We start from the raw sequence: 15,987 nt of genomic DNA on the forward strand, positions 1-15,987 counted from the left end.
AGCTGCTTCATTCATTGCGTCTGAATGGAAACTATGAACAGAACTTTGAAAATGAATAAAATTCAGGATTCAGGCGACTGCAGCGCGGCTCCTCCTGCAGAGAGCTCCTTGTGGTGGCGCTGGAGTGTTTTCCAACCGTCCGTGACACACACACACACACACACACTGACTCACACACACTGACTCACACACACTGACTCTTCATCGGCCTGAGAGTTTACGGCTGGAGTTAACGTGAGGACGAGCTCAGGGCGAGCCGGGGGGAACCGGCCGGGAAATAATCCGGACGCTCGGAGTCGCCGCTTCGTCTCTTTATCCTTATTTTAGACGTGTGTGTGGAATCCTCGAGCCGCGTTTCACAAGGTGTCGCGGCGACCTTTTGACCTTTGACCTCTGGGAACACACGGATGTGTGGAGGGCCTTTTTTGCAAAAGGTCGAGGAGCGGGAAATTGACGAGAAACGACGCAGAGGAACATTTTTCGCACGAGGAGACGTCGACGCGTCGCGCCGGCCGCCGACTGTTCGCCGGCGTTCCATCGATGGCGTCTCGCTCTTTTTCGGGTGCTTCTTTGTTCCGTCGTCGCAGACTCCTCGGCGGCGCGTCAGAGATGAAATGAGTCGGACGAGCGACACGAAGACATTTGAAGGAGAACCGACCGATTCTCCCAGACTGTTATCTTAAAAACAATATTTCACCTCTCGTCAGTCGTCACGGGCCTGGAGCTGCTTGTGCGTCGGTTAACCAGCACACACACACACACACACACACACACAGTACCACCTATTATCATTCCACCAAGAACACACACGTTTCCCTCCTTGACCTCATTTGATCTCTCTCACACACACACACACACGAAAACACACACACAGTAGTTTCTTTGCAGCCAATAAAGTCTTTTACTGCAGTTAGAGCAGAGTAACGGGGTGATTACTGACTGCAGTGAACTCATGAAGAGACGCGCACAGCGCCGCACAACGCGGCAAAAAAGACTGTCGACTCACCGCTTAAACTACGATTACTTCGACTTAAACACACAAGCAGAAGCAGAGACGAAAGCGGCAAAGCTCTCGCGCCCGAAGGAGCCGGAAACCGTCCAACGACTGAGAGGAAACAAACATGGCCGACGTTGAGCGTCGGTGTGATGTCGTTCCGCGCGTGAGACAAAGGGATCAATAACACAGTGTCCAGGTCTTATCTGCTGGAGAGCCATCCCTCTCTGCCACACACACACACACACACACACACACACACACACACACACACACACACACACACACACACTTAACCGAAGAGTGGTGAGTAATTACTCGGGGTCAAGCATGCTAGCTTTCTCCAAGGAAGCCCTATTAGGAGAGTGTACACGTGTGTGTGTGTGTGTGTGTGTGTGTGTGTGTGTGTGTGTGTGTGTGTGTGTGTGTTGACAGCACCGCTCAGGCTGTGACTGAAATGCATCCTGATTGGACGGCTGGCTGCAGGCTGTCAGGTGAATCATGCAGCTGCTCGCTTCTTCTTCGTCTTCTTCTTCCTCCTTGAGGGTATTTCCCAGTGCGCACTGGGCCCGGCTGTCAGGTGGGCTCGCTTACAACCCCCCTTATCCCACCACCCCACACACACACACACACACACACAACCAATTAGGACTGCAGGGAGACACTAAACGGCATCAACTGGTTGGGTTTACAGAGAGACTCTGAGACCTCGTGAAGACGAAGAGGAGGCAAAGAGACAAAGAAGAGAGGGAGTAAGGAGGGATGAAGGCCTTCCTACATCCTCACTTAGAGGCTTTTTAAAACCTCATGAGCCCTCAAGACCTTGATATCAGCACCAGACCGTGTTGTCTCTTGATCTCTATCGTATCCACAACTCCACTTCCTGCTTAAATAATCAAAAGTCAAGAGTCCGAGCATAAAAAAACGACTCCTCAATCGCACCTCGAGTCATCTTGGATTGGATTGTTCGGCGCCTTCCCATCATGCCACAGAGTAATATTACACCTCGATAGAAATATTACGACCTAAGGCATCCAAATAATAATCACAATAAACAAGAATTGACACGCTATGAAGAATTCTGAGTCCAGAAACAGAGTTTTTTTCGGTTCAGGAATTGAAAAATGACCGACTTGGTCCTGAATCTTCATCGTAGCATAACAAGCTAGTAACGTAGCCGACCGCCTCCTTCCGCATGATCCATCAGACGAGTTTGAGGACCAATGAGATCGCAGGACCTCGAAACGCCCCCCAAATACACAACAAAAGCGAACTCCGGTAAGATATTATTTGAGAGATATGCGGCAAACAGCGTGTCCAGCGGTGTCGCTCACCAACTTCCTGTTTAAAAACTGAGAGTACACGTATGGTCACGTGGTATTTTCAGGCTTGTTTGGACACTTTTTGAACTTATGCATGTTTCCAAACACTAGTAGCAGCCGTGGACTCGACCCGATACCGTGAAGGAGAGTCCAAAGCTGCGCTGCTAAGCGCCGAGTCGGTAAAATGGCCCAAAACGACCCGGCAGAAAGGAAGCGGCCTCGGCTGAACGGCTCCCATAGCCGGCTGCTCTTTGTTTCTTTTTTCCCGTCTCTTTAAACCAATCAGGAGAGTTCAAACTGAGAGAGTTGTGGCTTTCCGGCTCGCTTGAAGAGGAATCACAGAAAACAGAAGTGACGCCAACGAACCCAACGCGAAGCCGATGGACTGAAGGTCTTCAAACAAGTCCCCTCGTCCACAAATGTCCTCGTCTCCCTGGATCGTCCAAACCATCAGGCGTGTTTTACCGTTATTGCGTTACACTGACACAAAGTCGTATCTTCGGGCCTTGATGGCCAACACAAACATGGAGGAAGGAGTTGTGGCTCGGCTGCAGCTGTGTGTGTCCGCTCGGCTCCGCGGGGTTTTTTTGGGGGGATCTGCCCACAACAACAGAAAGAATCTGCTTTCTACATCGACCGCAGATCGAGACGCCGGAGGGTTCTGGGCTCGCGTGAGTTCCTCTCCCCTTTCATCCCTTTTCTTTTCTAGTTGTCAGAAAGTTGCCGCGCCCGGCGGGATGGTTTCATTCTCACCTGTGAGGACGGATCCCACTTTTCTGATCCCTTTTTTTTGGGCGGTTTTATGGCGTTTAGTGAACTCAGCAGATCTGTTAGCGGAGAAAGAAGGAAGGAAGGAATAAAAAGACGAGGCCGGAGGACGCAGACGAGCTGCTGAGGACAATTTAAAATGTCCGCCGAGGCTCGCTGATGGATCGCTAAGGGAGAGACTTTTAAAGATGCAAGCTTTGAGCTGTCTGCACTTTGTCATTGTGTTGTTTTTACATGTTTCTGTGTATCATTGTGTAGATCGCACAAAGCCCTCTGAGGAGACTTGTGCAACTCACGGTGCAAAAATAATGAACTTACTGTGATGCACACACACGACTTGAAACGACATTTTGAATCTTTCTTTGCTCGAATTATCTGAGGCTCTTAACGGAGCTGTCAATCAGGATAAGAGCTTCCTGTCTCTGACACCCACACACACACACACACACACACACACACACACACACACACACACACACACACACACACACACACAGAAGACAAAGACAAACACCTGCCCGCAGCAGTTAATAACATCAAGGTCTATTAGCGAGCGCCACTAATCAGCCAGTAGAGTGTGTGTGTGTGTGTGTGTGTGTGTGTGTGTGTGTGAAATGTCTTGGTGATCGATGATAGTCAAAACGGATGCTCATTACACACACACACACACACACACACACACACACACACACACACACACACACCATATGGCTGCAGCTGTCCAAAGAGAGAAAGCTTTTAGGGCGGAGACAAAGAGAGGAGGAGGAAATCCTTTTCTTTGTTTTTATCTATTTAACACTATTTCTCTCTCTCTCTCTCTCTCTCTCTCTCTCTCTCTCTCTCTCTCTCTCTCGTTGGTCCCCTGGTGGGTAATGAGGGCTAATCCACTTAAGCTCTCTCCCTCTCTCTCTTTCCCTCTTTCTCTCTGTTCCTGTCTGTCACCCCAACATCCCGCATATATACCCACAATTCATTCTTCCCACCCATCTGCCACTAGACAAAGAGAGGGAGGGAAGGGAGGGAATCCCTCCTCTCTCTCTCTCTCTCTCTCTCTCTCTCTCTCTCTCTCTCTCTCTCTCTCTCTCTCTCTCCCTCTCCCTTCCTTTCTCTATCTTCTCCTCAGCAGCAGCATCTCATTGTTCCTGATGACATCAGGGGCGAGAGACCCACTCTATCTCTTTCCATCTCACACACACACACACACACACACACACACACACACACACACACACACACACACACACACACACACACACACACACACACACACACACACACACACACACACTCTCCCTTTCTCTCTTCAATAATAGATGTGAAGCTCCTCCCTCCACGTTTCCTCACCATGACTCAGTACTGAGGCCTGATTTAAAGGAACACACACACACACACACACACACACACACGCACACACAGACACGCACACACACACAGACACGCACACACACACTTACTGGCCGCATTTCTTCCTGTAAAAGCCGATCAATTGAACCTGCTGGCAGACTGTAGGACCGTCGAGAGAAGACAGACGTCTGGTCTCGTTCTCCTCGTTCTCCTCGTTCTCCTCGTTCTCCTCGTGAAGGAGTGAAGGAGTGAAGGGGTGAAGGGGTGAAGGAGTGAAGGAGTGAAGGGGTGAAGTGAGAGGGTGAAACATGGCCGTGTGGTCGAGTGAGTTTCTCCCTCTGAGGCTGAAAACAGAGTCAAACGGACGCACCATGACCTCGTGTTGTGGGAACCACAGCAGGGGGCTCAGACGTGTGACCTGTTCTTCAAAGGTCATCAGAAGCGGCGAGTACCGAACCCATGACGACAAGACACCGACCAACGTCTCCACCAAACGCTGCTTCACAGGGTCCACACCTTCTGACCCATGACCCATGGGTTCCAACCCCCTTTACATGACTTTTAAACCACATGTACATGGGTTTTAATCACCTTTACATGGGTTCCAACCCCCTTTACATGACCTTTAACCACATGTACATGGGTTCCAACCCCCTTTACATGACCTTTAACCACATGTACATGGGTTCCAACCCCCTTTACATGATTTTAAACCACATGTACATGGGTTCCAACCCCCTTTACATGACTTTTAACCACATGTACATGGGTTTTAACCACCTTTACATGACTTTTAACCACATGTACATGGGTTCCAACCCCCTTTACATGACTTTTAACCACATGTACATGACTTTCAACCATATTTTTTATAACTTTTAACCACATTGCCACTACTTTTAAACAAATTTCAATGACTTTTAATCAAATTTCTAAATTTCTATTAATTTTAACCAAATTTTCATGACTTTTAAATACATTTTCTTGACTTTAAACCAAATTTTCATGACTTTTAATCAAATTTCCATGACTTTTAAATACAATTTTTTGACTTTTAACCACATCTTCAATGCTTTTAACAAAATGTCCATAGCTTTTCACCAGACTTCCATGAATTTTAACCAAACTTCCATGACCAAACATTTAGTGAAAAAGTGAGAAAATGAAGTATTTAAATATAAATATAACAAATTTACATGACATTTTTTTCAATTACTTTCCCAGGCTTAGAAATAACCATTTTAAAATGGACCTTTCCAGGTTTTCCATGACCGTATGAACTTTTCTTTTTGGGGGGATGCGACCCTGCGAGTGCCTGGTCCCGGACCCAACGTCACCCGCCCTGCAAAACAAAATGAGCCCTGATGAACCCAACAAGTCCAGCTGGCGCAACACCTGCATGCAAACCAAACCGAAGACCTCGCGGCTCACGAGGAACCGTCTCACTCCACCCACGAGCACTTCCTGCTGTAAGGGGAGCTCGCCTCTCCACTCCCGTCCTCGCCACATTCTGCAGTGGGACCACTGGGAGTGCACTGACCAGCTGCAGCGCTCAGACAGGAAGAGCACCCGCCGGTCTGGGACGACACTGGGACGTTTCATCCCACGCAAACTATTTCATCTCACATGTGCAACGTCATCCCCATCCTGCACTTTCCTCCTGTGTGTGTGTGCAACTTCATCCCGTTCATGCTGACACACAATACTCAGCGACATATGGAAACGTATCCTCTACATGTGTATTTAATGTATGAGTTTGACTCTTTTTTTAACATGTTTTATGACAAACATGAGCGTACATTCTGCTGTGAATGGCAATAAAGTTCATTTTTAATCTTAAAGATTGAAGTCTTGACTGTAAAATATCTTGAAAATTAAGTTTTTGTTGTATTTACATGCACTCTAGTCTAGTGTGGTTATGAATGTTTCTGTATTTGTATGATATGACGTCCACGTGGAAGCTAAAGAAAGACGGTTATCAATCTCCTTTTATATACAAATCCAGGTTATTCAATCTGCATGTTCCAGCCGCTCGTCCTCGTCCAGCAGGAGTCGCATGTCTTCTCCACGCCGCTGGATTGATATTCCTCTCATCACCGATAATGAAAAGACAGCAGCGGCGCTTTTAATCAAACTCAGAACTACAGAGTCAGAGCAGCAGCTGCATTAACCGTCACCAGACAGATCATACGAGTGAGCGGGATTAGCTCCAAAGCTGCTTTAAGAAATGACATTTTAATGACATGATATTCCCAGATGCTGCCGGTGCGTCCCTGCTGGGAACTAGCATGCATGACATGATCACTTCCCTCCGACTCCACGGATGAAAAGTGCACCGATGAGCCATATAAAAACATTTTTGTTAACTTTTTTCCTCCAACCAAAGTGCTTCCTCCATCCTGGTCCCAGAGCACAGCGCTCCTGAAGGCCTGCTGGAAACCACGCAGCGTATAGAACTGAGATGAGGAGCTCGTCCGTATAATGGATTCTGGATTTCTGCTGATTATTAATCGATGGGAGTTGGGACTCGATGCTAAAGAATGCTATTACGGTTCGTTAACGAGGGAAAACGCAATTCTATTTACACTTTAAAAGGCCCGTTTGCAGATATTGGAGGAGGACTAGTGCAACAAAAAAGTTGCTTAAAATCTTTTTGTGGCTCCAGAAGGAGCCGCCTTAAGTCTGATAAGTGTGTGTGTGTGTGGGGTTTGAAAGAAGTTAGCTTCCCAGACCTCTGCTGCTTGCGCTCATGACGTGCATTCTCTCTACTGGCCAGCAGGGGGCTGAGGAGGGACGGCGACTCATCCGGATGCTAGAAGAAGTGTAAAAAAGTCCCGACTTCTCACGTGAAGCATCGTCAACCTGCTGCTCCTCCACGCACAGTGAGAGCAGAAGTCGGGCGGTTAATTTGTCCGTAATGTCCGTTAATGTGTGTTGGTGGTGGCGGATGATCAGAGTCGCTGTGGCGGCTGTGAAGTGAGGAATTAGTCAGAGTCCTGTTACTGATCTCATTAAGCTTCGTCTAAACAACAAGCCTTCACCATTAGCTTCAATGCCGACCCAGAAACTCAGTAATTAATGACGAAAGTCCAGACTACAGCTTGGTGTGTGTGTGTGTGTGTGTGTGTGTGTGTGTGTGCATGTGTGTGTGTGTGTGCATGTGTGTGTGGGGAGAGGACAAAATCACACATCGTCATTACAATTCATCCCAACTCTCCCTTCCAACGCTGAATTTGAGGACTCATATGGCAGGTTAATCTGTCTGTAAGCCTGGACGAAGCAGTCTGTGTGTGTGTGTGTGTGTGTGTGTGTGTGTGTGTGTGTGTGTGTGTGTGTGTGTGTGTGTGTGTGCGTGCATGTGTGAATCAGAGTGAATCAATGGATTACTGCTCATTCATCCATGTAAAGTCTCAAACACACACATGTGCTTATCCATGTGAGCCAAAATGTATCCTTAGATGTTCTACACACACACACACACACACACACACACACACACACACACACACACACACACACACACAAACACACACACACACGTTATCTCTAATGTCGACTGTAAGAATTCACTCTTTGAAGTCGGCCCTTCAGAAGAGGAAGGAACCTGTGACAGGCTGTTTCGAGGCGTCGGGGTGAATCCAGGTCTTTCTGTCTCGTCGGAGCGAAACGAGATCCGTCCCTGAGTTCTGACTGCCAGGCGGCGGCACGCTTCAGACAGAACCGCCCCAACGAGGGCGACGTGGACCTCATTTGTCATCAGATGGAGAACGCGTCGGGTGTAACCGATCCGCTCCGTCGTTGTTCTAAGACTCGTTGTTTTCTCGCAACCGGTTCCCGTCATCCGGTCACAGGAAGCCGCTGACTCGGCGTTTTTTTTTTTTGTGCGCCTGGCGTCGCGTTACCTCACGTGGAAACGCTTCAAATGACTTCCGAGCAAAGAGGCGTGCAGATTTTAAATCTTTGGCGACTGGTGTCAGATCTTCTGCAACGAGACAGCCATGCCACCTCTGGTTGTATAGAAGTCTATGCTTCATGTGTTAAAGCTGCATTCTCTCTCCTGACCACCAGGGGGCGACTCCTCTGGTTGTATAGAAGTCTACGCTTCATGTGTTAAACCTGCATTCTCTCTTCTGACCACCAGGGGGCGACTCCTTTGGTTGTATAGAAGTCTATGCTTCATGTGTTAAAGCTGCATTCTCTCTCCTGACCACCAGGGGGCGACTCCTCTGGTTGTATAGAAGTGTGTAAAAGCTACATCCACTTCTTATACAGGGTCGTATGTCACATGAGCGCCCTGCAGCCAGTGGGACAGACACACACACACACACACACACACACACACACACACACACACACACACTGAAGGACTCCGTTGGTACCGGCATCACTTTAAAGGTAGCGGTACTTCCAGCCCCGTGAGTTGAACTAATGAGAATAACTGCACACGGCGTTGGACCGGCTCTCCTCTCAGGCGTTCGCCACGTTCCACTCGACTGTACCGACCAAAAGTGACATAAGTGGCGGTGAAGAGCGAAATAAAAAGACAGGAAAGATGGCGGCTTCAGCGTGCACTCGTCATCGGGTGTGGAAGTGGGCCTGAAGTGCAAACTCCACGCTTGAAGCCGCCGCCGCCGCCATCTTTTTTTTGTCCTCGACCCAAACATCTCCGCGGCGCGCAGACATTAACTCGCGGCTCTCGGGCAGATTAGCCGAGACAATTAACTCTAATTACCTGCTCGCGCTCGCGCGCGCAGCGAGCGTTAGCTTTCAATTCCTCACAGCTGGAGCGCGGAGATTAAATCTCACGAGACGAAGCGGCTATTTGTACCAGAAGCAGCGACGGCGTGGGAGGAAAGCACAGGAGATAGAAGAAAAGAAGAGAGGGAAGTGACTGGATTTTTAAAACGAATCGGCCTTCAGCCGTGATCTCCCAGCATGCCTCTGTGAGGAGCTTCACCCGCTTCAAAGGAGCCGAATGACATCACCGGCTTGTTTCGTCTGTGGATCTAACGCAGTGATAAAATGGCGCGTTTCAGCTGCAATCGTCGCTGATTGCGCGTTTGCCACTTCCTGTTTCCGTCTCGGTGATTTAGGGTCCTATTTATAAACAGCTGATTAGCATAACATTGAGCCGCCGCCGCCGCTTTCCTGTGAGTGTGCAGAGACTCTTTTTTTTATGTACTTACCGCTGTTGCTTTCTTAAAATGTGAGAGTTCTGGGTAATTTTCATTTCATGTTTTTGACTTCCTGTCATTTCCTACGCACACAAAAACACACCCGACTTCCTCAGGCATGAGCAGGGGAAGAGAAACCGGGAATAAAAGAGATAAACAACTTGATTGGAGCTTTTCACGCTTGTATATAAGACGTCAGCCACCAGTGAGAGCAGGCTGGGAGAACTGGTTTAGTTACTGGTGAAGGAAACCAAACAGCTGCTGGAGTTCAAGGAGGAAGAGGAAGAACATATAGACACACTTGAGCATTGAGATATAATGTTTTGTGAGTCAGTAAATATTTTTCTTCAATAGTTTACATGCAGATCATTTGTGGACGACATCTTCAGCCGTTTGAAGCGAGACAGGAAGTAGCGTGAGGGCACTTCCTATCGAAGGTTTCTTTGTTTTTTTACTCAGATTTGATGCGTTTTTTACCCCGAGAAGTATCACAATATATCAATATGTAACCCTGAATTAGGGCAAATGTCAAAATGCATGGACTTTTTGGATAATAAACCACCAGTAAAGTGGATTTAATGTGTATAAAGAGCGAGAACAGTCTGGTTGCTTTGCTGTAACGCAGCCTCTAAAACCAGGAAAAGACCAGCATCAGTATCATGAAATCATATAAAATGTTATTGATTTATTGCTGCGTCATGACATGTGTTACATCACCAGATTCTTGCCAATACGCAGCTCCCTGTTGCCTTCGTTGTAGACGATAAGTCAGCGTTAGCTATCGCGACATTAAGGTTATTTTAAACTAAGTTTAATTATTAAAACTGGAATTGGTTCTTTTAATGCGGCATGTGTGAGCCAAAGGACAACTGATTACGAAAGAAGAAGAAGAAGAAGAAGAAGAAGAAGAAGAAGAAGAAGAAGAAGAAGAAGAAGAAGAAGAAGGCGAATGACGCACTTCAGGCCAGAATGATTTAATAATCCAGTCGATCAGGTTTCAGTTCAGAGCAGCAGCTGAAATCATCCTCTAAAGACATCAAGAGAGAAGTCCAGTCATTCATATAGACTTCTATACAACCAGAGGAGTCGCCTCCTGGTGGTCAGGAGAGAGAATGCAGCTTTAACACATGAAGCATAGACTTCTATACAACCAGAGGAGTCGCCCCCTGGTGGTCAGGAGAGAGAATGCAGCTTTAACACATGAAGCCGAGACTTCTATACAACCAGAGGAGTCGCCTCCTGGTGGTCAGGAGAGAGATTGCAGCTTTAACACATGAAGCATAGACTTCTATACAACCAGAGGAGTCGCCCCCTGGTGGTCAGTGGATATAATGCAGGTATATTTATACATTGAACGGAGGTCGGCACCAGGGTAATAACTTCATAACTCATCATACCTGGAACAGCTGTTGAGTTTGACTCATTTCCTCATAAGAGGTGCCGGTCACACAAAACTGTGTGTGTCACATTAGTGTGTCAGTTATTGACACATCTCCATTGTGTCACCGAGGGAATAAAGAGCACAATGAGAGCCGAATGAAAATGTGAATCTCGTGAATAATTCTGACCGAGATGTTCGGTACAAAGCAAAGCGGCACCAGGAAGTCGGCGTCCTCTGTCATTACCGAGTCTGACGGCACCGAAGAGGAGGAATCCATTATGGCGGCGGCAGGAGGGGGATGTTCAACGAACGGCCTCCAAAAAAAGAAAAACATGTGGAGACAGAGAGGACGTCAGGAGGACGGGTGCAGCGAGAGCTGCTCGCTGTCGGCAGCTGCTCCGTGGGGTCGCGATCGCTCTCAGAAAAGATGAAGAAGTGGAGCGGCGCCGCCTGCGCCGTGTCCGACTCCTCTCGCCGCTTGCATCCCTCACAGCTGTGCAGACGCAGCAATGCATTGTGGGCCTGGGGGCTACGACTGGTTTTCAGTTGTTTTGTTGTTTTATTGTGGACACAAAGCGTCATCTCACTCGTTTCCCGGTTGTCTCGAACGCGGCGTCGGTCGAGTCGTTTTCAGCTCGCGTCCCGCGCTTTTTGACCTCTAGCCCCCCCCCCCCCCCCCCCCCCGCCTTCGACGCACCTTTGATCGGACTTCAGTGGAGGCCGTGTGTGTGTGTTCCTTTGTTCTTTTCTCTCCGCACACTGTCCTCCATTGTTTGTCCCGGTGAGTCAACCGGTGGATCTCCACGTCTACTCGCTGGGAACGATCCAACACACAGTCATCTAATATGATGGGAAGAAAACCCAACGAGGAGGAGATCACAGGTGGAGCCTTGTTACTCTGTACAATACACACACTGTCCCACAGAGTGTGTGTGTGTGTGTGTTTATTTTTTATTTGATAAAGCACCTTGGCAGGACTGCTCTTGATAAAGTTATTGTACTGAATTACACTGACAGAGACAGAAAGTCAGGGTGTGTCTCCCTCTAGCACCCTGTGTTTGTGTGTGTGTGTGTGTGTGTGTGTGTGTGTGTGTGTGTGTGTGTGTTGTATCAATATCAACACACATCGCCAATGCGTCATCGGTGTCCTAAACGGATCAAAACTTATTTTAACAGTATTTTTCCACGCTTCTGTCGCTCTATCCATCATACAAACACGAACGAACGCACACACACATACACACACACACACACACACACACACAATAAAGCCTGGAGTTCGGCGATTTGGCCGTCGTCATGTTGGATTACAGAAGTCTCCATATTGTTTTTTTTGCAACCGCTGATCAGAAGTGTCCACATTTGGACTGAGGAGCGACGTAGAGACGCCGTCTCCGTCTCTGGTACAATCAGAGAACTTTCAATCACCTCGTAGCCCCGCCCCTAAAGCGTCCCCTGCTTTATGGTCTGTTTGACTCTAACAGATCATAATGTACTAAATGAACATCATGCTGTATAGAAGAAGACTAGAAACTAGAGACATAAACTCATGTTTACAATGTTTACTGAGGGAATACATCAAGAGAGGAGTAGAGTCACTTATATAGACTTCTATACAACCAGAGGAGTAAAGTCATTTATATAGACTTCTATACAACCAGAGGAGTAAAGTCACTTATATAGACTTCTATACAACCAGAGAAGTAAAGTCACTTATATAGACTTCTACACAACCTAGAGGAGTAAAGTCATTTATATAGACTTCTATACAACCAGAGGGGTCGCCAATTGGTGGTCAGGAGAGAGAATGCAGCTTTAGTCCATGAAGCATAGACTTCTATACAACCAGAGTAGTTGTGCCCTAGTCGCGACACAGGAACACTTGTAAATCTTCCCACAATGCAACGGTGACACCTTTCTGACCAACTGACAAAACAAAAACAACCAAAATATTGAATTCATAACGACGCGTGACGAAGAGAAGCTGCTGTCGGACGATAAGTGACTTTTTAAAATGATGAAATCGTTCATCAGAGTCGCTGCTGATGAACGCTCTGCCGTCCGGACTGATTGATTAATCTGCTAATTGTTGCAGCAATTACACCCCCCAAAAAAAACATTTATTAAAAAATCAAACATGATCTGGTGTCATCTTCTAATCAGTTATCTGCATTTCTTCGTCGCTGCAGAAGACACATTTTTGGGGGGATTTTTTTTTTGGGATTCAGCAGTTTGGAGGACTTGATTCACAAGGAGATTAATGAATGATGCCAGCTGCAGTGTGTGTGCAGCCAAATGTGCTCCGGATAAGTGTCACACACACACACACACAAACACACACACAAACACAAACACGCAGACATACACGATTATTGTTTCATGCATACACACTTTATATCAGCTACTGACCATTTTCAGATCAGTTGAATCAGAAATGTCCTCAGCTGCGTTTGATCTAAAAGCATCAGTGTATGACACACACACACACACACACACACACACACACACACACACACACACACACACACAGGCAGGCAGCTTGGCTCTCCACAGTGAATCGTCATTTAGTCGCACATCAGACTGATCTGATGCCTCCATGATTTCCTCTTTCTTTTGTAGGGAGCATCAGACACAACACACACACACACACACACACACACACACACACACGCACACGCACACGCACACGCACACACACGCTGAAAAATGCATTTTGAACATCAAACAGCGTCACACATGAGAGCATTTAGCGTGATTTCTGTAGCTGGTTGACCGTGTGCTTCCCATACAGCAGCAGGACACACGCGCACGCACACGCGCGTGCGCGCACGCACACACACCAGACTCCCAGTGGTTTTTCTGCACATTTCTGCTGGTGCTGCTCACTCGGCTCACACGTCTCGTCTCTCCGGGTGACACTCAGCCGGACTCTTGTGTAGCATTGTGTGTGGTGTGTGTGTGTGTGTGTGTGTGCGTTGTGTGTTTGGTTGCAGCCGCTCGTGCGTCCTACCTGTTTTGTAGAAGGCATCAGTGTCGGGGTCGCTGGGCGCCTCCTCGGCCGCCTCTGCAGGGTTCATGTCGGTATCCGGTTCGATACAATCCAGCGAGCAGGAGCCCGGATGAAGCCCTGCGGTCCGGTCCGGGGGGGTAAGATCCTCGCGTCTGTGTTTATTGTGTGTTATTCCTCACATGTCCTCCGGTAGCCTCTCCCTCTCTCTCTCTCTCTCTCTCTCTCTCTCTCTCTCTCTCTCTCTCTCTCTCTCTCCCTCCATCCCCCCCTCGCGCCGGGCTGCTTTCTCTCCGTCGCCCTCCCGGTTGTTTGCTGTTGCAGGCTGGCTCCGTCTCCCTCTATTGTTCCCGGTCCAACCTCCCTCTCTGCTGCTGTCCGCCAGGGTCTCTCTACCTCCCTCCCTCTCTCCCCCCGTACCTCCCCTCCCTCTGGCTCTCTCTCTCTCTCTCTCTCTCTCTCTCTCTCTCTCTCTCTCTCTCTCTCTCTCTCTCTCTCTCGATTCAAGTCATTGACCTTTATTGGCAGAAAAAAACCGTTGTTGTTGTTAAAGGTTATAAATTATTGTGAAACACAAATAACAATGTCTGTATATAAAATTGCATATATAATATTATATAAATATTTATGTTTTAATTATTATTATTATATATATATATATATATAAATTAAATATTGTATTTATTTAATTATGTTTCTTTTTCTTTTTAATTATTTATTATAATTATTTTTGTTTTGGATCTTTATTTATTTTATTTTTATTATTGATCATTTTTAATCTTTATTTATTTCATTTTTTAGATTATTGATTTTTTTAATCTTTAATTTTTGATTTTCACTATTATTTATTTTATTTATCTACTTCGTATTTCTTTTTTAATTATTATTATTAATATTATTTTTTTAAATTTCATTTATTTTATTTCTATTGTTAAAATAATACAATTAAATAAAGTACTTTATTCATTTATTGACATGTTTTCCTGAAGGTGCCCAGATAATGAGGGTTCGTCCTCTGGGGAGCGTCCCATCGTTCCCTAAAAGGTTTCTGTCTTTGTTCACGTGTGTGTGTGTGTGTGTGTGTGTGTGTGTGTGTGTGTGTGTGTGTGTGTGTGTGTGCATCCTGTGTTTGTTGCCTACATTATAATAATAACAAGGGCTGGGTTTCTCCATACCAACATATAGCATGACATAGCATATTGTCTGGTCATTTAATACATTAACAGCACATATTAGACAACCACACGGTTTTATATCGTCCTACACATGAAAGATATATATAATAAGTATTTTCTCACATAATTAAGAACTTCAGTGCAAAATAGCTTGTTTTCTGGAGAAATCTTAGTGAACATGTGTCTATGAATTATCACCCAGCTGTACAAATATCTTTGTTGGAAGTTCTTGTGTTATGTAAACTGGCTGTGACGGTGGTTTGATTGGAGTCTCTCCTGTTTTGGTCCACGAACGTCCAACGTGTACCTGAAGGCACCTGGAAGAGGCTTTACATCCATAATGTAATGCAACTACTACTATTACTACTACTAAAATAAATAAAATCTAATTTAACTGATAAAATGGTGAAGTAATGGTGCACTTCTACCAGACCATGATGGTGCACTTCTCCACGGTCATTGTTGAGTCCATCCTCTGCTCCTCCATCAGCGTCTGGTACTCTGCAGCCACTGCCAAGGAAACATACTTGTTTGCATGTTTACTATATATTAATATTCTGAATCATACTATTGCACCATTGTGTTTATTGTTGTGCATGTGTAACGTACTTGGCAATAAAGGGACAAACTTAAAAACAATGACTACCTGCAAACAAATCTGCAACTTTGTACGTCTTCTGAGTTAATTACTTTGCTTTTTGCGTTTCATGCTCAACGCTCATGAAGCCTCCACCTCCAATAAACCAGCCTCATGCTTCCTGCCGAGCAACGAAGGAGTCAATGAAGACCAACACAGAGCCACTTGCATCATTTGTGAGGTGT

The 15,987-nt window shown here is 46.5% G+C and overlaps 1 protein-coding gene across 4 annotated transcripts in view; it reads right to left on the reverse strand.

The window, feature by feature from the left end:
* kalrna (kalirin RhoGEF kinase a) overlaps positions 1-14,398 on the reverse strand; it is a 105,399-nt gene extending 91,001 nt beyond the window's left edge. For all 4 annotated transcript variants that reach the window (XM_068572095.1, XM_068572093.1, XM_068572094.1 and 1 more), the window contains exon 1: positions 13,994-14,398. In XM_068572095.1, the coding sequence (XP_068428196.1) occupies positions 13,994-14,060 (67 nt within the window). In that variant the 5' untranslated portion in view covers positions 14,061-14,398. The remainder of the gene's footprint in view (positions 1-13,993) is intronic.
* Between the last annotated feature and the right edge of the window lie 1,589 nt (positions 14,399-15,987).

Source organism: Clinocottus analis, unplaced genomic scaffold, assembly GCF_023055335.1.
Source record: "Clinocottus analis isolate CAN_PGR_092001 unplaced genomic scaffold, fCliAna1.0.p SCAF_12, whole genome shotgun sequence".
In the NCBI taxonomy this organism is placed as follows: Eukaryota; Metazoa; Chordata; class Actinopteri; order Perciformes; family Cottidae; genus Clinocottus; species Clinocottus analis.